Genomic DNA, 25,058 nt, shown 5'->3' on the forward strand with positions numbered 1-25,058 from the left:
TGTGGGCAAGAACAACTATATGAGTGGATTAGAGGAGGGTAGGAGGGAAAGACAATGTCCAGAGGAAAGAGGGTCTGTCTCTGCCAGGTCTGTGTGAACCATTTTACCTTCATTTGTATTCTTAATTCACTCAGTAGCCCAGTGTTATAGTTAAAGAAACTGAGTTTTAGAAAGGTCAATTAACTTACCCAAGTCACATAGCTAGTAAATGGCAGAGCCAGGAAAGCAGTCCAGTTTTCTGGTAATTTCCATGAGTGTACCAACTGCACTACTTAGTGGTGACATTGTGGTGTTTAAGAACTACAGTAAAGAAGGGCTTGTCAAACACCCTTAGAATGATGTGGTTACAATGAGTGTTGAAGGACAAGGTGGCATTTGTCAGACAAGAGGAGGTTAAGATCATTTTAGGCAGGGGGAGGCATATGTCTGGGAATTGTGTGCAGCAGCACTGCTTTCTGTAAACCAGTGACAGGTTTTTTGTTGTTGTTTTATGGCAGAGAATAAGGAGGTATGAGGGGAGAGCCAATGAGAGAGGAGGATGAGGATAAGGGCCAAATCATGAAGACCCACATGTGGCAAGCTGCGGGGTTTACATTTCCCCCTAAAATCTTTTTTTTTTTTTTTTTTTTTAGATTTTATTTATTTATTTGACAGAGAGAGATCACAAGTAGACAGAGAGGCAGGCAGAGAGAGAGAGAGAGAGGGAAGCAGGCTCCCTGCTGAGCAGAGAGCCCGATGCGGGACTCGATCCCAGGACCCTGAGATCATGACCTGAGCCGAAGGCAGCTGCTTAACCCACTGAGCCACCCAGGCGCCCCATCCCCCTAAAATCTTAAGAGTTCATTTGAAGGAATTGGAACATGGGGAGACATGGCTGTATTTGTGGCTGAGAAGGCCAGTGTGGCCATGCTGTGCAGGATTTACTGGTGGGGAGGGGACAACCAGTTAGGAGGCTTTTGTAATTGAACTTGGCCTAAACTAAGTACTAGTTGTGACGTTCAGGCTGAGTGAGGGACTAGATGTGGGCGAGAGTATACTCAGAAGTTAGGAGGACAAGGCTGTTCCTTGTAATTCTTGGTTCACTAAGGCAGGAATAACAGGAGGAGGATCGCCTTTGAGACGGTGGTAGACAGCAGAAGGAAAGCGAAAATGAGTGAAGGTTTGGGGCAGCCTGCATGTGTGCAGTATGCCATGCAGAGATCCCAAAACGCATCTAGAAATACAGGTCAGACCCGCCAGAGCTCTGTGCGGTAGATACGAATACGGCAGTGCTTAGTGTTTGGGTCTTAAATGACGCCTTGGGAATAGAGCTGCTCTCCCAGGGAATGTCCGGTAGGAAGAAAAGCAAGCCAAATGGGAGCCTCAGGGAATGGCAACATTTGAGGCTCATGTGCGCACTCCCACATTAACAGGCTAGTTGGGGATAGGAAGTTTGAGTTAATCAAATTTCTGCTGGCCATATGGCTAAAGAGTAGCCGTATGCCAAATACGGCTTACCAGGTATCACAGGATTGTCTTAGGCAAGGACCACTCTAAAGCTGTGTTCCATAATAGATTAATTTTAGCTCTGAAAGCAGGTTAGATTTTACATTAACTGGAGTTGGGGGTGGGGACAGATAGAGACTCAACAGATGGAAAAGAAGCCTTGGAACGTTCTCTTTTGGGGCACCTGGGTGGCTCAGTTGTTAAGCATCTGCTTTTGGCTCAGGTCATGATCCCAGGGTCCTGGGATGGAGTCCCCACATCATCAGGCTCCTTGCTTGGCGGGAAGCCTGCTTCTCCCTCTCCCACTCCTCTTGCTTGTGTTCCCTCTCTTGCTGTGTCTCTCTGTCAGATAAATAAATTTCTAAAAAAAAGAAAAGAAAAAAGACATGTTCTCTTTCAATGCAGACATCTCAGAGTGCCCCAGAACAGTGGTAAGCCAGCTTTTGGAGATTTCCAGTGAAGGGAATTTCTGCTTTCTGACATAACTCACTGTGTTGCTGTGCAGCTTTGCACTGATGACTTCTGAATTGTCTTTATGCTACTTCCAAGTCCTCCATTGATCCCTGGAGTCTCCCTCCTGCACAGCAGTCTCAGTGCTGAGAGTGCGGTCCCGGCCTGCTTGGACCAGTGCACCAGGCCGCACTGGTACACAGCATTGCTCTAGGCAGGTACTTGGTTAAAGACCAGAGACCAGCACTGGGGTTAAGATTCCACTGGACTTGTGTGAGGTTGTCTTCTATCAGCCACTTGGTGGCAACTGTTTGGGGCTCCCTCTATGTGTCCTGCTCCTGAGTTCATTAGAACTTATAATTAAATAATTTTTTTCATTTGGTACAGAGTTATTTTCCTTGAAGCCAGTTGATGGGAAGCCCCTGTAAAACTATTTTAAGCTTTATGAAACAAATAGGATTAGAATTCACTTGTTATTCTAGTGGACCCCCCCCCCTCCCCATGGGATGTTATGGAGAAAGTAAGTTCATTTGTTCATTCATTCATTCAGCTAACAGCTAGTGAGAGCCTACTCCCTGCTGTGTGACTTGAGATGGGGAAAAACAACTAAAATCAACACATGGCATTGGCGAGCCTACCTCTCTCTTGGACTAGTTGAACTATGTTGGTGGCCCACCTTGTCCTTTTTATTTAAGGATGATACTGGGCATCCAGTTTAATAGTTTATATCCTTGCCAGTGCATTTATCTCCTTTAAGGCCATAACAAAGTCTCATGGTACTTTATAAAGAGCTTTTTGAGGGTGTAGAGATCAGTTTGCCTAAAATGAAACCCCTGTTTGGCCCTTCTGGGGCCTGGAGCTTTAAATGTTTTTTTTTTTTTTTTTCCCTTGTGAATTAGGGAGGATTGAAATGTTAATGGACTTGCCCGGGGTCTAGGCACAAAGATAAAAATGTTTGACCAGACAACAACCAGCTTTCAGAGGGCTACTCTTTTTATTCAGGCTTTAACCTGGGGAGTGGGGATGGGGAACAACAACAGACTTTCTCTACAAATGAGGCTGAAGATTTTTCAAGGCAGATTATTTTCAATGAAAATAAAGTGTTATGTGTCTTTTTTTTTTTTTTTAAGATTTTATTTATTTATTTGACAGACAGAGATCACAAGTAGGCAGACAGGCAGGCAGAGAGAAAGGAGGAAGCAGGCTTCCTGCTGAGCAGAGAGCCCGAGGCGAGGCGATGCGGGGCTCTATCCTAGGACCCAGGGATATGATCCCAGGATCATGCCCTGAGCAGAAGACAGAGGCTTTAACCCACTGAGCCACCCAGGTTCCCCTGTGTCTTTTTTAAAACAATGACTTAAGTAATGAGTGGGAAATTTATTATTGCTGTTAATGTACATTTGCAGGAATTCTGTTGGTGTGCTGAAACCATGGCAAGTGTCACAATTCCTTCTTGCAATACCTGTGTTCTATTTATAGGCTGTTGTGCAACTAATTACAAGAGCTTTGTTTGTGTGAACACAATACATCATTTAAAACTTCAGTTGCTAGGAGAAAATGCCAGAACAGCTTGTCTAGGATGTTTAACTGAATCATTTTGCATAGGGTATTATTGATGGAGCCAATAAAATGAGGACAATGAGACCACCTTTCTTGTGTGTAGGGTTAAGAGTATTAACTAAGTTGTTAGGTGTAAAGCTCATTTCTGACACTCATGCAATCACCCTGAGCGGAAAGTAGTGGTCATTGTCCAGGTCTTACTGATAAGAAGCGGAGGCCTAGGAAGATAAAGTGAAAGTCACACAGGTACTGGCTGATTAGGCATTCAGACCTGGGGAATCTGGTTCCAGAGTCTCTCTGTTCTTAACTGCCTCCCAAATTTCTAGCAGATAGAAACATGTTGCCTGCCCCTCTTGGCATTTCCTGCTCTGTTGTGTGTGGAGGCAGCTAAGTCGGTGCATTTCAGGTGGACGAGTGGCCTTCCCCTCCCATAAAAGAGCTCATGTTTTAAAGATCTTTTCTAAAACCAGGACTCAGAATTCTCAAGTTAAAGTTTCGTCCTTCTTACCACCAAACAACCCTCTTTTGTATAAAATTATTCTTGTATTGCCTTAATGTTCAAAAGGAATGTAGGGGACGTCTGGATTGTCCAGAACCTTGTTTATCCCAGAGAAAGGGAAAAGTCAAGATTGTATGACTTTTTGAGGAAATTGCTGATTAAAAAGTTATGTATTTTTTTGATGTCTGTTGAGATTAGAGTATTTTTATGTTTTGTTTTCATTTTGTCAATTTCAGCCTTTTTGAAATTCACAGTTTTTAAACGTGAGATGGAGTTTCATTTTGTTTTGGAAAAAAAGTGCATTTCTCTGACATTGGTGATAGTTCTGATATATCTGGTAAATAAAGAAAGGAAACCTTATCTTTAGAAATAGTAGCTTCGAGCACATTGCTTTTTTTTTTTCTTTAATTGCCAACAAAAACTTCTCCAAGTAATATTGTTCTAAAGTCGCTTTATTTAATGCAAAATCTCCAAACCTGACGTCCGTTTGGGGTAGGTTTTATTTTGCTTTTGCTTGCCCCCAACAGAGCAGCGCTGTGGCTTTGAATGGGAATGGCTCCAGCATCTGACAGGGCACAGACTTCCTTATTTAAATGCGGAAGCTGGACTTTGGTGATATTAATGGTTTTGCCAAAAAGATCTGGTGAATAATTGAAAGGAAATACCCAACAACAGCTTTCTGGTTTTTACCTTTGCTTTGTTGAAAGCTCATTTCAAAACAGCCAATATGAAGAAGAAAGCATTGTTTTTTATGTGGGGAGATTGATGTGACAATGTCATAGCTTCTTTCGACCTTGGGTATTTGTTCTTTAATCTTCGGTTATTTAATTATATTGGTAAGAAACTAATGATGACCCCCCCAAATGCTAGAAGCAAAGTATATCCAAAGCTAAAGTTACTAATAACACCAAGATGCACATTAAATTCTGTACAAATTGGTAGCTCTTTTCTCTGCTTCACTTCTGTATTACATGTAATAATACAAAGTTGTCAGTATTTGACTGTTTTTGACCTACAACAATTTTAGACGATTCGGTGGAATAGTTAATTAAGTTCAGGAGTCAGCACGCATTTTCTGTGAAGGTATAGACAGTAAATAATATATATAGGCTTTGCAGGCAGTGTGTGCAAAGTTCAAAACTATGAACGGCCATTGTACCTGGAAATCCACAACTAAAAATATGTAAGTGAGTAAACATGGATGTATCCCACTTAAACAGTAAAATTACTGATGCTAAAATTTGGACTTCATAGAACTTTCACAGGTCACAAAATATTCTTTCATTTTTTTTCCCCTCACATACATAAAAATGCAAAAACTATACTTGGAGTTCATACAAAACAAGCAGTGGCCCAGATTTAGCCCATGAGCCATAGTTTGTGGACCCCTGGTGTAGTCGACGTGGGTTGCCACTGCCTTTATAATTTCTGGTACCAAGAATTTTCTGTTCACTGACCTTAGAGCAATTTCATTATCTCCTCCTCCAGCACTCCCCACCCCCAAGTCTTGTTTCATCTTCTCCTCTTCATTCATAATCATTCCGTCAGTGGGAAGCTGAGAGTCCTTCCTCCTCCTTGCTCCTTTCTCCCCTGTGACCCGTGTCCAACAGGTCTTCCTGGGAATTCTCAGTTCTTTCACCGCTCCTGAAACCCTCACTTCTACCCAGTGCCAGTGCTTGAGTATGACCCCTTGGTCACCTGGACTATAGCAAGAGACCCTGGCTGATCACTTCACCTTTGTCATTTAGCCTCTATAAACCACCCTCCATTAAGCCACTGTTATTTTCCTAAACAGTTTTGGTCATATGAATCCTTTGTTGAAACAATCTTAGATTCTTCCCGTGCGTCATAAGCTCTGTAGGATAAAGTCCATAGCATTTCAGGGTCTCGTTCTGAGGTAGCTCTCTCAGCAAACCTATACTCAGACCACACCTAAACCCTCTTTATGAAGTTTATGTCACTCTGCTTTCACAGGCTGTTCCTCTGCCTGGAGAGCCTTTCCTTCTCTTTTCTCTGATTGTTGATTTTCTCCTTCATTCCATCAGGCTGAACTTGGATGCCACTCCTCTATGATACTTTACCTGACTCTGGTTGCAGAGTTGTCTCCTCTTCTGTGTGCCCAGATCCCTTGTGACACACAACTGGAGCATGGCATCAGTCTGGGCAAACTGTACTTATTGTCAGGAGGTCTCCCAACTACAGATGACTGTGGGCTTCTTGGGAGTGGAAACCACATCCTAGTCTTCTTGGTTCATCCCCATTTGGTTACACAGTAAATATATTTAAAGTAAACTTTTCAGTCAGTATATTATGTATCTGATAAGTGTCTTGGTTTACTTATGAAGTCCCACAGATCAGGATGCAGGGTTGCAGAACCAAACGCCTTGGGTCCAGGCTCGTTACCTCAGTGGTACAAGATGACAGAGTGAGGTCTGGGGTGAGCTAGGGGAGAAATATCCTATCTCTGATTGTCGTCACAGGAGACTGAGACACTTGTGTAACCTGATGTACTGTTTTTTGAGAGAAATGGGAAAATGAAGACTTTAATGTAAATATCCCAATTTTTTCAACATTGGCAACTAGTTCACTTTTTTCCCCCCTCTTAAGAATTTATTTGAGAGAGAGAGAGCAAGAAAGAGAGAGCTAGCATGAGCAGGGGGAGGGGCAGACAGAGAGGGAGAAGCAGGCTCCCTGCTGACCAGGGAGCCCGACTCGGGGCTCAGTCCTATCCCAGCACCGCCGGATCAGGACCTGAGCCGAAGGCAGACGCTTAATGGACTGAGCCACCCAGGCATTCCCTACTAGTTCACTTTTTAAAAAAACATTTTGTGGACAAAAACTTTAAAATAGTAACCTCTCTGGGGGCTGAATATGGCTCTTGAGATCCCAGTTAGTCCCTTGATTGGTCACATCCCTTCATGACAGGGCCTGGGAACCAGAGGTGTGAGGTTGCCAGCTGGAGAAGATGTGCCTGTATGTGCTCTTTTCCCACCCGTCGTTTATCTTCCTTCTTGACCACCTGCCTCCTGCACGTGTTGGTATGTAGTTACCTTCCAAAAGGGGAGAGCCTCACACCCCAGAAAATTCCAGTTCCTGACATCCTTTTTCCTCCCTGCCTGGTAACGCCTGACTGACCGTTAACTCATGGGCTGGGATGACCTACCCTGAGGTGGCTGAAACTGTCAGGGAGAGGCTCTTATTCTCGCTGAATGTTCTGGTTGTTTTGCTGATGGCTGTTATCAAAGGCTTACCTTCCTGGTCAGAGGCATGGTTTTCTAGTATACCAAGAATGAGAGGTTATTAACTCCCTTGGAGGTAGGGATTAAGTTGTCCATATATTCCAGCTTATTTGGGTGGTCAGTAGCCCCTTCAGAGAGTCACACGAAACATTACCTAGGAGGTTACATAGGAAAGAGAATTTTAATAATCGGTAGTTGTATTTGGTCTTCCATAAATGATTCATTTCCATTCCCTCCCCCTATAGCCTTTTGCTGTCTGCTTCTCAATTATATATGAATCAACAATCTCTCACTTCACCTGATGGCCTTTGTCAATTACTTTCTCCTTCTTAGCCAGTGTAATTACTGCCTGCTTAGCAGTAGTAACACTAGTGTAAACTTTATAGCCTAAACTGGTCAGGCCTTTATTTCTTTTAAAAACAAAGCAATATAATAATAATGACCAAAACAACCAAGCCAGATTCTGTATTTGGCCATCTTCTGTGGGGTCTGAGACCTGAGCTTTTGAATCCAGGAGCCTAGGGGTCCAGAAATGGCATCTGTGGGCAGGTCTGGATGGAAATCTAGAAACAATGCAGTCATGACCCTGTGAGTGCTTTCCTAGGTACTGAACGCTGTCACATGTGGCTTCATTGTTGTAATAATTTTGAGAAGAGGACTCAGAGGAGCAGATGTCCTTGCTCAAGGTCCCTGTTCTGGCAAGTGTCACGTGATGCTGCTTGAAGGCTCTGGGTGCATGAAGGCGGCCATGTGTCCTGGAGGCAGGCAGAGGGATCCTAACAGGAGGGAGGGGGAGAGTCTCTTCAGATTTTCACAACTGCATAAAGTCCCTTGGGCCCAACAGAAGGAAGAGCTAGCTTTGTATTGGATATAATATTAATAAATAATATATCCTGAGTGCTCACTGGGTACCAGACACTCTTAAATACTTCCTATGCTAGGGCATTTAATTCTCATGCTCTGTGTGATTGAAGAGGACTACTATCCCCATTTTAAAGAGAGAAAGTAACTTGCGCAGGAACACACAGCTAGGATTAGTAATTAGCAGAGAGACCAGGTCTGGACTAGGTCTCTCCAACCGTTGTCCCTGTTGTGACGTCTCAGGAGCATATGGTCGGGGCAGAGGTTGGTGAGGAAGGAGGGGACAGCTGTCACATACTAGCACAGTAAGTGATGCTTGGAATCCTTCAAAGAAAATGTCAGCTGGGACTCTCCTCTCTTGATTGTCTTTGTAAACCCTTTTGAGAATGGTTCTCTTGCCTATTCTCCAGGTCTGTGTCTTTTGTGACAGGGCTCATGGCTTGAGTATACTTGAGGGTACTTACTTATCTGAATTTAGTAATAGCTACCTGTTGTCTGTGTCATAGTATCAGGGAAGTGTCCTTGTAGCCACGATTTTGAGCAGATGATAAGGCAGATAACTTGATAGTTTAACAATCACAATTAAAACCAGGAATTTACTGCTGAGATTAAGTTGAGTTTTTAAAAATTTGTGACTAGACTATTTCACAAACAGAAAGAAGGAAAACAAGTTTCTAACACAGATATATATGATAGTGACATAGAATCAATCTTTTGCTCCTTTGAAATAGATTTTGCTACCGCTGTGGCCTCATGGTCACCTTCATGCTGGCACTCAGATCATAGCTTCAAGTTGTGTCTGATACACACATAGGATTTCTGACTTCCAAGTCTTTCAAATTCTGTGTGTGCCTGTTCTTACAAGGGGGAGAAATCTAGGTGTTTGGGTACAGTTGAAGGTAGACAAAGCCCTAAAACACATTTAACTTTATCACACGTCTCTCTCCCAGGGCAGATGTGCCATGGTCTTCTCAGAGGTGAAACAAGTGAATGTAAACTCTTCATATTGAGGAGACAGAGGCATTCTTCCTGTGCATCCTCCAACAGTTCTCCCCCGCGTTTTAATCCTAACTTCAAATTTTTCCAGTTCTTTTTTTTTTTCCTCAAAGATTTTATTTATTTGACATGGATCACATGTAGGCAGAGAGGCAGGCAGAGAGAGAGAGGAAGAGAAGCAAGCTCTCTGCTGAGCTCGATCCCAGGACCCTAAGATCATGACCTGAGCCGAAGGCAGAGGCTTTAATCCACTGAGCCACCCAGGCGCCCCAATTTTTCCAGTTCTTGATTGGTGACCAGAAATCCCCCCTCACCAGCACACGCGTAACTTAGCCACTCCTAGAATTTAATCCACAAAGCACTGCTCAAGAGCTGAAGTTTATACAAGTTAAGTAGGTTGGCTGAACACTTTGCCCGTCCACTTGGCAGTGATTTAGCCTTTAACAAGAACAATAGTGGTGGCTAACTCACAGATCTGACAGGAGGCTTAAATGAGTTCATTACTGTCTGTAAAGCTAACGACAGTGCCTGGCACTTAGTTCATTCTCAACAAATGTGAGAGAGTGTTATTCCTCCACATCTCGCAAGTAGCAGAGTTGATTCCTGGTTTTCGTTCACTCATTCAGCAAACATTTGTTGAGCACCTGCTGGGTGCTGTGTTCTGGGGAGAGAGCCTGTGTTCTTAATTGCTATGCTCATTGCCTCCAGTTCAATTCCAAGGAAGATAGCTTCCCTCTTTGTAGGCAATTGGAAAATAATGTCCCTAAAGATAGGACAGTTCCTGGTCCACCAGCACTTTGCTTTTAAGTCTTTAAGCATCAGGCTAAGATAAAGAATGCACATCTTAAAGTCATTCCTCTTGATCTCAAGATAGTGCTGACTTCATGCTGGAGCAGAAGATAAGTAGGGACTGTAGCTATGGGTACAGCTGCTTAGATTAAATAAAATTATCGAATCTATTAATAGCGTGATGCTCCTTTGCTTGGGGAAACAAAGTGTTTCTCGGTTTACTTTAAGAGGAATTGAAGATTTCATGTACATTTTATAAACAGATAATTTGCCTCTGAAGAACAAAATAAAAGATTTAAATTGATAGAGGCCAATCTTTTTAAAGCCAGAGTACTTTAAGGAGAACCAGGTCATGGTGGGCCTGGGTGGCTCAGTCATTAAGCATTTGCCTTTGGCTCAGGTCATGATCAAGCCCCTAATCAGGCTCCCTGCTCTGCGGGAAGCCTGCTTCTCCCTCTCTCGCTCTGTCTCTCTCTATCGAATAAATAAATAAAATCCTTAAAAAAAAAAAAAGAAGAAGAACCATGTTTTCTAGCAAAGATGGAGTAAGGGATTTGAAATGATATGAAATATGGGGCAAGAAATTGTGGGGGTTTTTGTTGTTGTTGTTGTTGTTGAAGGCAATGGCTTTAAATTAATCTGACTTTAATATCTGAATAATAACCAGATATCTGACCAAACAGGCTTCCCAGGTTGGGGCTGCTGTCTTCCCATCAGGGCAACATTTCTGACTGTTTGATATTTCGTTAGTGTCATTCACAAGCTGTATTCAACCGAAATGGCAAAGTAAGGCCACTAGTGATCTGTCACAGTTCTCTGGCTTTGATGAGTCATTGCAGTACAGCACTCTGAACCAAGTGCGGGTAAGAATAGATACACAATAGGAAAATAAAACAACTGAGAGCCAAAGGAGAAATTGCTGGGAGCTCACAAGTGTGCACGGCTCTGCCGTATTTAGCTGCATGACCTTGTGCACAGCGGAGACCTCCAGGGCCCCAGGCTGCTTGTGCACAAAAGAAAGTTTCTAAGGTTTCTTGCTGAAGTTAGGTCAACTTTGGAGTTTAATATCCACTGAGAGCGGGAGGAAATAAAGCCCTTTCAGGTGCCCACGGTTCAGGATGTATGTAATTATAGTAGCTTTGTTGGCTGGTAGAAAACAGCAGTGGCAGATGAGTCAGCCTGGCCTGTCGCTATTGGAGACCAGTGATGCTTTTTTGTTACAAAAAGACTTGACTGCAGCCCAAGTTTAGGTGACAGTGGTAGGGGTGATACCAAGTTCCAGAAATAGCAGCTGGGATGTTGAACAGAGGACGATATGGAGGGGACGGTTGTCACGAATTGGTTTTCCCAGCCAAACCTCCACTTCCGCTTTCCGTGGGGAAGCCGTTTATGGGAGAGGCATGGGGAGGGTATCGTCCCCAGCCAGCCAGCCAGCAGCCCACCCCTCATGGGTTGCTTGGCAAGTTGCTACCCATGACTGAGAAGAGGCAGGTGGTATTTCATACCGCCTTCCTCTGCCCGGTTTGGTTCTCCAAAGGTAGATGTGAGAAGGAGACTCTGGACAAACGTATGTGCTCTGCCAGCTGCAAACCGTGGGACCAAACGTGGACTCATCTCAAGACAGGCAGATCTGAACCATCCATCCCTCATCCTCCCTCTGGGTCCTTTCTCCACTAATTGCAGAAGAGGCAGCTTATTCCCATTTCTGTCACGCCTGGTAGTGAGCTACCTGATTCTAATCTGCTGCTCCTGTGCCTCCCCACACGGTTCAGCCTGGCCTACCACAGACCGTGCAAGACCCCATGTGTAATAGGAAGAGACTAGGTTGGGGGGTTCGTTCTGCGTCCTAGCGGCACCACTTCCTGGCTGCAAAACCTGGACTAATTGATTTAGCTCAGGTGGTGAGTGTGGTAGTATTAATAGTCTTCAAGCACACGGTGACTTAAACCATAGGAAATTACATTTTAACTTAAACCATATGAAAGTCTCTCCTCCTGAAGGAGGGAGAGTGAAGGTGGGGTAGAAAACTAGGCCTTGATCTCTTCCATTCCCATCCCTCCATCAGCAAGAGTGTGTCATAAACACAAGAGACAGATTTGACCTCAGAGGTCACAAGGATCCCCACCTCCCTGCACAGGCCCCTAGATAATGAGTTTCAGACTCTATAAGCAGCGATCTACTTTTTAAAAATCTTACACAGAAGTGTAATACATAAAGTGAGTAAAAGTAGGCTTTTGTGTATAAACATATGCTTGCATTGAAATTTATAATAAACCCCGTCAGGATTATGGAGCAGTTTTGATTAACCCAAAAATTTGAGATAAGGACAATAATAGATGACAGGTGTGGTCTTTTTCATATAACATATAGATAAGCAATTACAAGTGATATTTTTTTAAAAATTTCTCTTCCCAGTCAAGTGGTAAGTCAATTAAAGAGAAAAGATAGGCATATTATGCCAAAGCTGCCTGAATATGTAGACCATGGACATTTCTATGTTCACGTGTAACAGATGGGAATGAACTTCTAAATTATTGCATTTTTTCCCAAAATGCTGTACATTTAAAAAATAAATTTAAAGTAAATATTAAGGGGCACCTGGGTGGCTCAGTTGGTTAAGTGTCTGTCTGCATTTGGCTGAGGCTCAGGTCATGGTCTCCAGGTCCTGGGATTGGCATTGCCCCTCCTCTGTCTCAAATGAATAAATTTTTTTTTTTTTTAATGAAGTAAATGTTAAAACATCTGAAACATGTCCATACACTCCCAACATTTGGTAGAAGGGTGCTTGAAACACACCCTTAGATCTTGGGGGCATTCGGATCCCCATTTCCTCTCTGTTTCCCGTTCGGTTGTGGTGAGTGTGCATTGCTTATGGAAATCTGCACAGTTTTTAATACTGAGAGCCATTTGATATTAAAAAAACGGTTAAATTTGGATAAGGTCTGCAGTCTGATTAATAGTATTTCATCAGTGTTAGTTGCCTGTTGTGCTATTCTACTGTAGGGATGTCAAATAATACAGCTGGGGGAAGGGTGCCTGAAACTGTGCATTGTTTTAGCAATTTACTCTGAGTCTATAATTATTTGATGATTCAAAATTTTAAAAAGTTATTTGGAAAGGATTATCTTCTACTTATGAGGGAATATAACCAGTTTGATAGAGTGGTATACACATCACACTTACAGAATGGATTTCTAGATTTCCTACTATCTTACCTTAAAAAATAAAAAAAGCATCTTTTCTTTTCCTTGCTACTGAGTTCTGTTCCCCATCCCTCCACATTCATTCTGTCACCGACTGTGACACTGTTGAAGTTTTGAAAAGGAAACACAGCCAATGGCAAAGAGAGCTCTCTCTTTTGGGAAATCTATTTTAGCTGCTAATTAATTACTTAATAAGAAAATGATGCTGAGGGCACCTGGGTGGCTCAGTGGTTAAAGCCTCTGCCTTCGGCTCAGGTCATGATCTCAGGGTCCTGGGATCGAGTCCCGCATCGGGCTCTCTGCTCAGCAGGGAGCCTGCCTCCTCCTCCTCTCTCTCTCTGCCTGCCTCTCTGCCTACTTGTGGTCTGTCTGTCAAATAAATAAAAAAAAAATAAAATAAAATCTTTAACAAAAAAAAAAAGAAAAGAAAAAGAAAATGATGCTGAAACCCAAGAGTTCACCTGCAGTCACCTGATACAGAAAAGGTAGATGAATGATGTAGCATGTTCTTCTAAAACGTTCCTATGCTTAAAACACTTAGTAATTAGGCAAAGCATTATCAACATGCTGTAATATCATACGGTCACATGTCCAAATCAGAGTCCCCTATAGCCTAATGTAATGGTACAATGTGATGAATATTATTCTATAGGAGAAAAAAATGAAGGATTAAAGATAATTTTTAAAATACACCTTTGATGAACTCTCTTTTCTGTGAATAAAGTAAAAGTGGGCACAGCAGTAGTGAAATGTGGTTCTCTGTTCTCTTGGATTTTACAGTGTGCTGTAAATTACTGCACTGCCTTGTTCTTTGATAAGATTAATGGTGGGTTTTGCTCTTTATCACTTGGAGAAAAGCAACAGAATTCCCCCCCAGCCTGTCCATCGATCTTCATGGTAATTGCCAAAAGAGTGTCTCCTGTGTTTTGACCAAAATGGATTGGTGGGATTGCTCACAGCCGTCAGACACCTGGGAAGGTGAGCTGGGCTCAAAATAGTGCTTTAGGAAATGTTTTAAAGTGTGCTAATATAATTCCATTTTAGCAAAATTAGTTTACTTGGGAACATAAAATAACAAGATCACAGGGTCCTGTGCTCTAGGTAGGGCTTTAGTTTTGGAGCCTGCCAAGGCTGACCCTTGAGACTGGGCTCTGAGCTTTCCTGAAATCACTGTCTGACCACTCTTCTGGCTTCTTCTGCAGGGTTATCAATGCCGGGAAGAGCACACATAATGAAGACCAAGCCAGCTGTGAGGTCCTCACTGTGAAGAAGAAAGCAGGGGCCCTTACCTCAACCCCAAATAGGAACTCGGCTAAGAGACGGTCCTCCCTTCCCAATGGGGAGGGGCTGCAACTGAAGGAGAACTCGGTAAGATCCTCTTCACCCCTAGTTCTCAGGTGAGAGGCACATGGGTACCCTGGCCCCGCTGTGAGGAGCTAGAGCTGAATCCCATCTGCAGTGGGAGAGAGAAAAGCAATGTCCCCAGAGTTAATGGGGCAGCCCGTCTCTACTCAGGGTAGCACACAGTCACAGCTGGAGGTGACAGGTGTGTGAAGAGCTGGTGCTTATTAGGTTCTTAACACTTAGAGTAAATAAAACACCCACATCGTAGATAGGTTTTGTTGAGATACAATATGTATATTGTTTGGTGGTTGTAAAAGAGCCACTTAAAAGATTTTCGTGAAGGAGGTAGTCTCCAGAAGCCTCTCCTGAGGGATGGAAGGAACTCTAGCCATTGGCTTACAGCCCTGCCCTGGCTCTGCCCCCTTCTTGCGCTGGCCTGTCAGAGTTGTCCAGCAGGAGCCTCTGGCTGATGCTTTTCCCAGTTAGTCCTTGTCTCAGTTGGCCCAAAGCCCTTGCATCCCGTGGGGCAGCCCGGCAGACTGAATGTCCTGTTGACAAACCGTAGCGTTTCTCCTCTCTTCAGTTTCTGGAGAAGAAAGCAGACATCTTCAGAAAGTTCTGAAGAAGCACTCAGAAAAGTATAGGAAATAATTGGTACTCTGTCCACCAGCGGATTATTTAGCTTACAGAAAAGAAACTTTGAGATGATCCGAATGTGACTTTTTATTCTAGTAATCTTGCAGATATTTTTGTATATTCATTTTTAGAGGATTGTAAAGGGTCCAGGAATCTTTTCTCCGTGTAAGAAATAGTATCTCATTGCGTTTATACACAGGGAATGAGACTCCTGATTTATTTGGTTCATACTAGTTCAACTTAGAAACACAGTGACTTATAGAGACTCATCAATTGTACTTGTGTTCAAGGCTAAAGGAAGCATTGACTGGGCTTTTCCCAAAGGGCCAGAGTCAAGGACTCAGATGGGCAGTACAGACGAAAATGGTTAAGGGCACAGGCTCTGGAACAGTAGGTTTCAGGGTAATCCATCATAGTCCATCATTTATCAAACCATTTAATTTTTAGCATAGTTATTTTTTCTTTGAGCCTTAGTTTCCTAGAAAAAGGAGTAATAATAGTTACTATTACCAAGTATGGTGGGAAAAGACTGGTTGGAAGTATGAAATCCGTTGTCTGTGGAAATGTGGAGCTGGTGTCTTAATTAATAAATCCTTGATAAATGTGAGCAGTTACTATCCTAAAGTCAGTTCCGCTTGAGGGATTCTCTGTGGATAATGTCCACTGAATTTTGTCTGTTTATCCATTTGGTAGTGAGCAATCACACAATTTTCCTTCATGCCTATTTGACAGGATTGTTTCGAGGATTGAGTTATTACGGAAAAGGACTCAGAGTCCGTGAGATATTGATGATAATTGATATGGGTGCCAGTGACTTCATGTTGCTCTTTCCCCCTGATAGTTCTTCCCTGCCACCAGGATATGAAGTGATTTCTGTAAAAATTAGTCAGTACTGACATTTGGCCCGAGGCCAGTTGATGATGTCATTTTTCCTTGTTGCTAAATTCCTCCTAGAAATAGAGCCAGGAGTAACTTTTTACTTCCTGTCCTTAAGAACAGTGAAACCAGGGACACCTGGGTGTCTCAGTCACTTAAGTGTCTGATTCTTGGTTTCGGCTCAGGTCATGATCTCAGGGTCCTTAGATCGAGAACCCCCCACCCCTAGTGGGGCTCTCCACTGAGCATAGAGCCTGCTTAAGATTCTTTCCCTCTCCAGGGCACCTGGGTGGCTCAGTTAGTTAAGCGTCTTCTGTCTATTCAGGTCATGATTCCAGGGTCCTGGGATTGAGCACTGTGTGGGGCTCCCTGCTCAGTGCAGAGTCTGCTTCTCCCTCTGCCCCTCACCTCCCACTCTCTTTCTCTTGTTCTCTCTCAAATAAATACATTTTTAAAAAAATCTTGGGGTGCCTCAGTGGCTCAATCATTAAGCATCTGTCTTCAGGTCAGGTCATGAGCCCGGGGTCCTGGGATCAAGTCCCTCATTGGGCTCCTTGCTCAGCGGGAAGCCTGCTTTCTCTCTCCCACTCCTCCTGCTTGTGTTCCCTCTCTCGCTGTGTCTATCAAATAAATAAATAAAATCTTTAAAATAAATAAAAATTTTAAATCTTAAAAAGAAATTCTCCTTTGCCTTCTGTGCCATCACCTACCCCCTCTTATAAATAAATAAATAAATGTTGTGGTTTTTGTTTTGAAACAAAAACAAAAAAGCAGTGAAACCAGTGCCTTAGTTCTTTAGGATGGTGCTATGAACCTCGCTTGTGATCATTCTGTAGCTCTGTCGGGTCCTTGTTCCAGGAGGCAGCGAGGAGATGCCAAGCAGAGTGGACACTTCCCGCCCTTCCATTTCCTGCTCCAACTGTAGGCACCTCACTCCTATCTGCCTCATATATTGGGCTTTTTATTAAGAGTTTAAGGCAAGAGCTGTGCTGTTTTGTTTTGTTTTGTTTTTTTAAGATTTTTATTTATTTATTTGAGAGAGAGAGAGAGTGAGAGAGAGCATGAGAGGGTAGAAGGTCAGAGGGAGAAGCAGACTCCCCAAGAGCTGGGACCCCGATGAGGGACTCGATCCCGGGACTCTGGGATCATGACCTGAGCTGAAGGCAGTTGCCTAACCAACTGAGCCATCCGGGCGCCCTGTGCTGTTGTTTTTTAATTATGGGAAATTAGGGGCGCCTGGGTGGCTCAGCGGGTTAAAGCCTCTGCCTTCGGCTCAGGTCATGATCTCAGGGTCCTGGGATCGAGCCCCACATCAGGCTCTCTGCTCAGCAGGGAGCCTGCTTCCCTTCCTCTCTCTGCCTGCCTCTCTGCCTGCCTGTGATCTCTGTCAAATAAATAAATAAAAAATCTTAAAAAAAAAAATTATTGGAAATTATACATAACCTAAAAGTTATCATCTTAACCAATTTTTAGGTGTATAGTATAGTGGCATCAAACACTTTTTTTTTTTTTTAAAGATTTTATTTATTTGTCAGAGAGAGAGGAGAGCGAGCGAGCACAGGCAGACAGAATGGCAGGCAGAGGCAGAGGGAGAAGCAGGCTCCCCGCCAAGCAAGGAGCCCGATGTGGGACTCGATCCCAGGACGCTGGGATCATGACCTGAGCCGAAGGCAGCTGCTTAACCAACTGAGCCACCCAGGCGTCCCAAACACTTTCTTACCATTACTCCCCTCCATCTCCAAAACTTTATCTGAAATTGAAACTCTACCCATTAAACTCTAACCCCTATTCTTCCCTGCCCTCAGCCCTTGGCAGTTAACTATTTTACTTTTTTCTCTACAAATTTGACTACTCTAGGTACCTCATATAAGTGGAATTATACAATATTTGTCATTTTGTGTCTGGTTTATTTCATTTATAATGTCTTCAGAAATCATCTGTGTTGTAGAATGTGTCAAAATTTCATTCTTTGTTAAGACTGAATAATATTCCATTGTTATGTATACGTACCATTTTATCAATTTGTCCATCAAGGGACACTTGCTTCTATCTTCTGGCTATTGTGAATAATATTGCTATAAACATAGGTCTACAGATATCTGTCAGTCCCTGCTTTCAGTTCTTTTGGATTTATGGCCAGAGTGGAATTTCTGGATCATACAGTAATTCTGTTTAAGTTTTTGAGGAGCTGCCATACTGTTTTCTCCAGTAGCTGCATCATTTTTCCATTACAACCAGCAATGCACAGGAATCCAATTTCTCCCCATTCTTGCCAACACTTGTTGATTTCTGGTGGGGTTTTTTTTTTTGTTTTTGTTTTTGTTTTTTTTTAAGTAGCCATCCTAATGGGTGTGAAGTGGTATCTCCTGGTTTTGTATTTCCCTAATGGTTAGTGATGTTGAGCATTTTTTATGTGTTTATTGGCCAGATATAGCTTCTTAAAAGAAACATCAAGTGTTCTTTATTCAAAATTTATCTTTCTATCTTTGAATCCTTTGCCCATTTTTTTTTTAATTTTTAAATTTTTGGCACCTGGGTGGCTCAGTGGGTTAAAGCCTCTGCCTTCAGCTCAGGTCATGATCTGAGGGTCCTGGGATCAATCCCCACATCGGGATCTCTGCTCAGCAGGAAGCCTGCTTCCTCCTCTCTCTCTGTCTGCTCTCTATCTACTTGTGATCTCTGTCAAATAAATAAATAAAATCTTTTTTTTTTTTAAAGATTTTATTTATTTATTTGACAGAGAGAAATCACAAGTAGGCAGAGAGGCAGGCAGAGAGAGAGGAGGAAGCAGGCTCCCTGCTGAGCAGAAAGCCCGATGCGGGGCTCGAACCCAGGACCTGGGATCATGACCTGAGCCGAAGGCAGCGGCTCAACCCACTGAGCCACCCAGGCGCCCCAATAAATAAAATCTTTAACCAAAAAAAAAAAAAATTTTTTTAGATTTTTTTTATAAACATATAATGTATTATTAGCCCCAGGGCTACAGGTCTGTGAATCGCCAGGTTTTCACACTTCACAGCACTCACCATAGCACATACCCTCCCCAATGTCCATAACCCCACCACCCTCTCCCGATCCCCCGCCCCCCAGCAACCCTCAGTTTGTTTTGTGAGATTAAGAGTCTCTTATAGTTTGTCTCCCTCCCAATCCCATCTTGTTTTATTTATTCTTTTCCTACCCCCCAGACCCCCCACGTTGTATCTCCACTTCCTCATATCAGGGAGATCATATGATAGTTGTCTTTCTCCAATTGACTTATTTTGCTAAGCATAATACCCTCTAGTTCCATCCATGTTGTCACAAATGGCAAGATTTCATTTCTTTTGATGGCTGCATAGTATTCCATTGTATATATATACCACCTCTTTATCCATTCATCTGTTGTTGTATCTAAGTTCTTTCCATAGTTTGGCTATTGTGGACATTGCTGCTATAAACATTCGGGTGCACGTCCCCCTTTGGATCACTACATTTGTATCTTTAGGGTAAATACCCAGTAGTGCCATTGCTGGGTCATAGGGTAGCTCTATTTTCAACTTTTTGAGGAACCTCCATGCTGTTTTCCAGAGTGGTTGCAACAGCTTGCATTCCTACCAACAGGGGTAGGAGGATTTCCCTTTCTCTGCATCCTCACCAGCTTGTCATTTCCTGACTTGTTAATTTTAGCCATTCTGACTGGTGTGAGGTGGTATCTCATTGTGGTTGTGATTTGTATTTCCCTGATGCCGAGTGATATGGGGCATTTTTTTCATGTGTCTGTTGGCCATCTGGATGTCTTCTTTGCAGAAATGTCTGTTCATGTCCTCTGCCCATTTCTTGATTGGATTATTTGTTCTTTGGGTGTTGAGTTTGCTAAGCTTTTTATAGATTTTGGATACTAGCCCTTTATCTGATATGTCATTTGCAAATATCTTCTCCCATTCTGTCAGTTGTCTTTTGGTTTTGTTAACTGTTTCCTTTCCTGTGATCTTGATGAAATCCCAATAGTTCATTTTTGCCCTTTCTTCCCATGCCTTTGGCGATGTTCCTAGGAAGAAGTTGCTGCTGCTGAGGTCAAAGAGGTTGCTGCCTGTGTTCTCCTCAAGGATTTTGATGGATTCCTTTCTCACATTGAGGTCCTTCATCCATTTTTAGTCTATTTTCGTGTGTGGTGTAAAGAAATGGTTCAGTTTCATTTTTATGCATGTGGCTGTCCAATTTTCCCAACACCATTTTGTTGAAGAGGCTGTCTTTTTCCCATTGGACATTCTTTCCTGCTTTGTTGAAGGTTAGTTAACCATAGAGTTGAGGGTCTACTTCTGGGCTCTCTATTCTGTTCCATTGATCTATGTGTCTGTTTTTGTGCCGGGACCATACTGTCTTGATGATGACAGCTTTGTAATAGAGCTTGAAGTCTGTAATTGTGATGCCACCAAGTTTGGCTTTCTTTTTCAATATTCCTCTGGCTATTCAAGGTCTTTCCTGGTTCCATATAAATTTTAGGATTATTTGTTCCATTTATTTGAAAAAATGGATGAGATTTTGATAGGGATTGCATTAAATGTATAGATTGCTTTAGGTAGCATAGACATTTTCACAATATTTGTTCTTCCAATCCAGGAGCATGGAACATTTTTCCATTTCTTTGTGTCTTCCTCAATTTCTTTCATGAGTGCTTTATAGTTTTCTGAGTATAGATTCTTTGCCTCTTTGGTTAGGTTTATTCCTAGGTATCTTATGATTTTGAGTGCAATTGTAAATGGGATTGACTCCCTAATTTCTCTTTTTTCTGTCTTGTTGTTGGTGTAAAGAAGTGCAACTGATTTCTGTGCATTGATTTTATATCCTGACACTTTACTGAATTCCTGTACAAGTTCTAGCAGTTTGGGAGTGGAGTCTTTTGGGTTTTCCACATATAGTATCATATCATCTGCAAAGAGTGATAGTTTGACTTCTTCTTTGCTGATTTGGATGCCTTTAATTTCTTTTTGTTTTCTGATTGCTGAGGCTAGGACTTCTAGTACTATGTTGAATAGCAGTGGTGATAATGGACATCCCTGCCGTGTTCCTGACCTTAGTGGAAAAGCTTTCAGTTTTTCTCCATTGAGAATGATATTTGTGGTGGGTTTTTCATAGATGGCCTTGATAACATTGAGGTATGTGCCCTCTATCCCTGCACTTTGAAGAGTTTTGATCAGGAAGGGATGCTGTACTTTGTCAAATGCTTTTTCAGCATCTTTTGAGAATATAATATGGTTCTTGTTCTTTCTTTTAGTAATGTATTGTGTCACATTGATTGATTTCCAGATGCTGAACCAACCTTGCAGCCCTGGAATAAATCCCACTTGGTCGTGGTGAATAATCCTTTTTTTTTTTTTTAAAGATTTTATTTATCCATTTGACAGAGATCACAAGTAGGCAGAGAGGCAGGCAGAGAGAGAGAGAGGAGGAAGCAGGCTCCCCACAGAGCAGAGAGCCCAATGCGGGGCTCGATCCCAGGACCCTGGGATCATGACCTGAGCCAAAGGCAGATGCCTCAACCCACTGAGCCACCCAGGCGCCCCGTGAATAATCCTTTTAATGTACTGTTGGATCCTATTGGCTAGTATTTTGGTGAGAATTTTCGAATCTATGTTCATCAAGGATATTGGTCTATAATTCTCTTTTTTGATGGGATCCTTGTCTGGTTTTAGAATCAAGGTGATGCTGGCCTCATAAAATGAGTTTGGAAGTTTTCCTTCCATTTCTATTTTTTGGAACAGTTTCAGGAGAATGGGAATTAATTCTTCTTTAGGTGTTTGGTAGAATTCCCCCCGGGAAGCCGTCTGGCCCTGGGCTTTTGTTTGTTTGGAGAATTTTGATGACTGTTTCAATCTCCTTATTGGTTATGGGTCTATTCAGGTTTTCTATTTCTTCCAGGTTCAGTTGTGGTAGTTTATATGTCTTTAGGAATGCATCCATTTCTTCCAGATTATCAAATTTGTTGGCGTAGAGTTGCTCATAGTATGTGATTATAATTGTTTGTATTTCTTTGGTGTTGGTTGTGATCTCTCCTCTTTCACTCATGATTTTATTTATTTGGGTCCTTTCTCTTTTCTTTTTGATAAGTCTGGCCAGGGGTTTATCAATCTTATTAATTTTTTCAAAGAACCAGCTCCTAGTTTCGTTAATTTTTTCTGTTGTTTTTTTTTGTTTCTATTTCATTGATTTCTGCTCTGATCTTTATGATTTCTCTTCTCCTGCTGGGTTAAGGCTTTCTTTGTTGTTCTTTCTCCAGTTCCTTTAGGTGTAGGGTTAGGTTTTGTATTTGAGACCTTTCTTGTTTCTTGAGAAAGGCTTGTATCACTATATATTTTCCTCTCAGGACTGCCTTTGCTGTGTCCCAAAGATTTTGTACCGTTGTGTTTTAATTATCATTTGATAATGATGAATTTTTTCATGAATTTTTTCAATTCTTCTTTAATTTTCTGGTTGACCCATTCATTCTTTAGAAGGGTGCTGTTTAGTCTCCATGTATTGGGGTTCTTTCCAAATTTCCTCTTGTGATTGAGTTCTAGCTTCAGAGCATTGTGGTCTGAAAATATGCAGGGAATGATCCCAATCTTCTGATACTGGTTTAGACCTGATTTATGACCCAGGATGTGATCTATTCTGGAGAATGTTCCATGTGCACTAGGGAAGAACCTGTATTATGTTGCTTTGGGATGGAATGTTCTGAATATATCTGTGATGTCTATCTGGTTCAGTGTGTCATTTAAGGCCTTTAGTTCCTTGTTGATCTTTTGCTTGGATGATCTGTCCATTTCAGTGAGGGCAGTGTTAAAGTCCCCTACTATTAATCTATTGTCGTCGATGTGTTTCTTTGATTTTGTTATTAATTGGTTTATATAGTTGGCTGCTCCCATGTTGGGGCATAGATATTTAAAATTGTGAGATCTTCTTGTTGGACGGACCCTTTGAGTATGACATAGTGTCCTTCCTCATCTCTTATTATATAGTCTTTGGCTAATTGATCTGTTATAAGGATTGCCACCCCAGCTTTCTTCTGATGTCCATTAGCATGGTAAATTGTTTTCCACCCCCTCACTTTAAATCTGGAGGTGTCTTCGGGTCTAAAATGAGTTTCTTGTAGGCAACATATTGATGGGTTTTGTTTTTTTTATCCATTCTGCTACCCTGTATCTTTTGGTTGGGGCATTTAGCCCATTTACATTCAGGGTAACTATTGAGAGATATAAATTTAGTGTCATTGTATTACCTGTATGGCAACTGTTACTGTATATTGTCTCTGTTCCTTTCTGATCTACTACTTTTAAGGTCTCTCTTTGCTTAGAGGACCCCTTTCAATATTTCCTGTAGAGCTGATTTGGTGTTTGCAAATTCTTACAGTTTTTGTTTGTCCTGGAAGCTTTTTATCTCTCCTTCTATTTTCAATGATAGCCTCGCTGGATATAGTATTCTTGGCTGCATGTTTTCTTGTTTAGTGCTCTGAATATATCATGCCATTTCTTTCTGGCCTGCCAGAAATCTGTGGATAATCTGCAGCCAATCTAATATTTTTATTATTGTATCTTACAAACTTCTTTTCCTGGGCTGCTTTCAGGATTTTCTCTTTGTCGCTAAGACTTGTAAATTTTACTATTGGGTGACAGGGTGTGGACCTATTCTTATTGATTTTGAGGGGGGTTCTCTGCACCTCCTAGATTTTGATGCTTGTTCCCTTTGCCATAATAGGGAAATTCTCTCCAATAATTCTCTCCAATATACCTTCTGCTCCTCTCTCTCTTTCTTCTTCTTCTGGAATCCCAATTATTCTAATGTTGTTTCATCTTATGGTGTCACTTATCTCTCGAATTCTCCCCTTGTGGTCCAGTATTTGTTTTTCTTTCTTTTGCTCAGCTTCTTTATTCTCTGTCATTTGATCTTCTATATCACTAATTCTGTCTCCTGCCTCATTTATCCTAACAGTAAGAGCTTCCATTTTTGATTGCACTCATTAATAGCTTTTTTTATTTCAACTTGGTTAGATTTTAGTTCTTTTATTTCTCCAGAAAGAGCTCTTATTTCTCTGGAGAGGGTTTCGCTAATATCTTCCATACCTTTTTCAAGCCTGGCTAGAACCTTGAGAATCGTCATAATGAACTCTAGATCTGACATATTACCAATGTTCGTATTGATTAGGTCCCTAGCCTTTGGTACTGCCTCTTGTTCTTTTTTTTTTGTAGAGAGTTTTTCTGACTTGTCATTTTGTCCAGATAAGAATATATGAAGGAGCAAATAAAACACTAAAAGGATGGCAATGACCCCAGGAAAATGTGCTTTAACCAAATCAGAAGAGACCCATGTGGAAGCTTTCTGTATGATGCAAATCCTGTGTTTCTGAACAAGGAAAAGTGGGAAGGGGGGGTTCCTGTGGGAATGGGGAGTAAGGAGTTGGGGACTGTGAGGTAATGAGGCAAAATGATCACATCAGTTCTGGAGTTGGACTGAGTTCAAATCTTAGCTCTGCTCCTTCACTAAATAAGGAACCTTGAGCAAGTTTCCTGTGCTCTTCTCCACCTAGGAGGCTGGTCTTGGCACTGCACAAAGACTTGCCTCCTCAACACGGGGTCTGAAAGGGCTCCTCCTTTGCCCATTTTTAAGTTAGGCAATCCATCATGTTGTTTGCACTACTTTTTAAAAGCTCGAAAACTGTGCCTTGCTGTGCCAGGTAAACCCCTGAGCACTTGCTGTGTATCAGAAGCTAGATGCTGAGGATTCAGCAGGGAATAAAACTGACAACAGCCCTTACCTACAGGGAACTTACATCCCTTGAGGGAAACAAACAATTAAAATGTATCCCACAGCAGCTACTAAGTGCTATGGAGAAGAACAAAGCAGACACGCAGGCGTACAGGAAGTGGAGGAATGGGTGGTTAAAGAAGGTGCCGCTAAGAAGGCTGTTTGAGCACAGACCAGAAAGTGCAACTGTTTGGAGGGAGAGCTTTCTGACGTTCTAGACAACTGCAATGACCCTGAGGCAGGAGCAGTTCTGGTGTTCTCCAGGATCAGCGAGGAGGCGTACATGGCTGGAGCAGAGAGTGAAGTCAGGATTGCAGGAGACGTTTTCAGAAAGGCAATGAGAGTGGGGTGAGGCCATCT

At 42.2% G+C, this 25,058-nt stretch overlaps 1 protein-coding gene across 1 annotated transcript in view; it reads left to right on the forward strand.

Annotated features, from left to right (window-relative positions):
• Positions 1–25,058, forward strand: part of PPM1H (protein phosphatase, Mg2+/Mn2+ dependent 1H) — a 260,282-nt gene that overhangs the window by 78,998 nt on the left and 156,226 nt on the right. Inside the window, exon 2 of the mRNA XM_047739722.1 lies at positions 14,285–14,450. Coding sequence (XP_047595678.1) covers positions 14,285–14,450 — 166 coding nt within the window. The remainder of the gene's footprint in view (positions 1–14,284; positions 14,451–25,058) is intronic.

The sequence above is a fragment of the Lutra lutra genome, chromosome 8, assembly GCF_902655055.1.
Source record: "Lutra lutra chromosome 8, mLutLut1.2, whole genome shotgun sequence".
Lineage (NCBI taxonomy): Eukaryota > Metazoa > Chordata > Mammalia > Carnivora > Mustelidae > Lutra > Lutra lutra.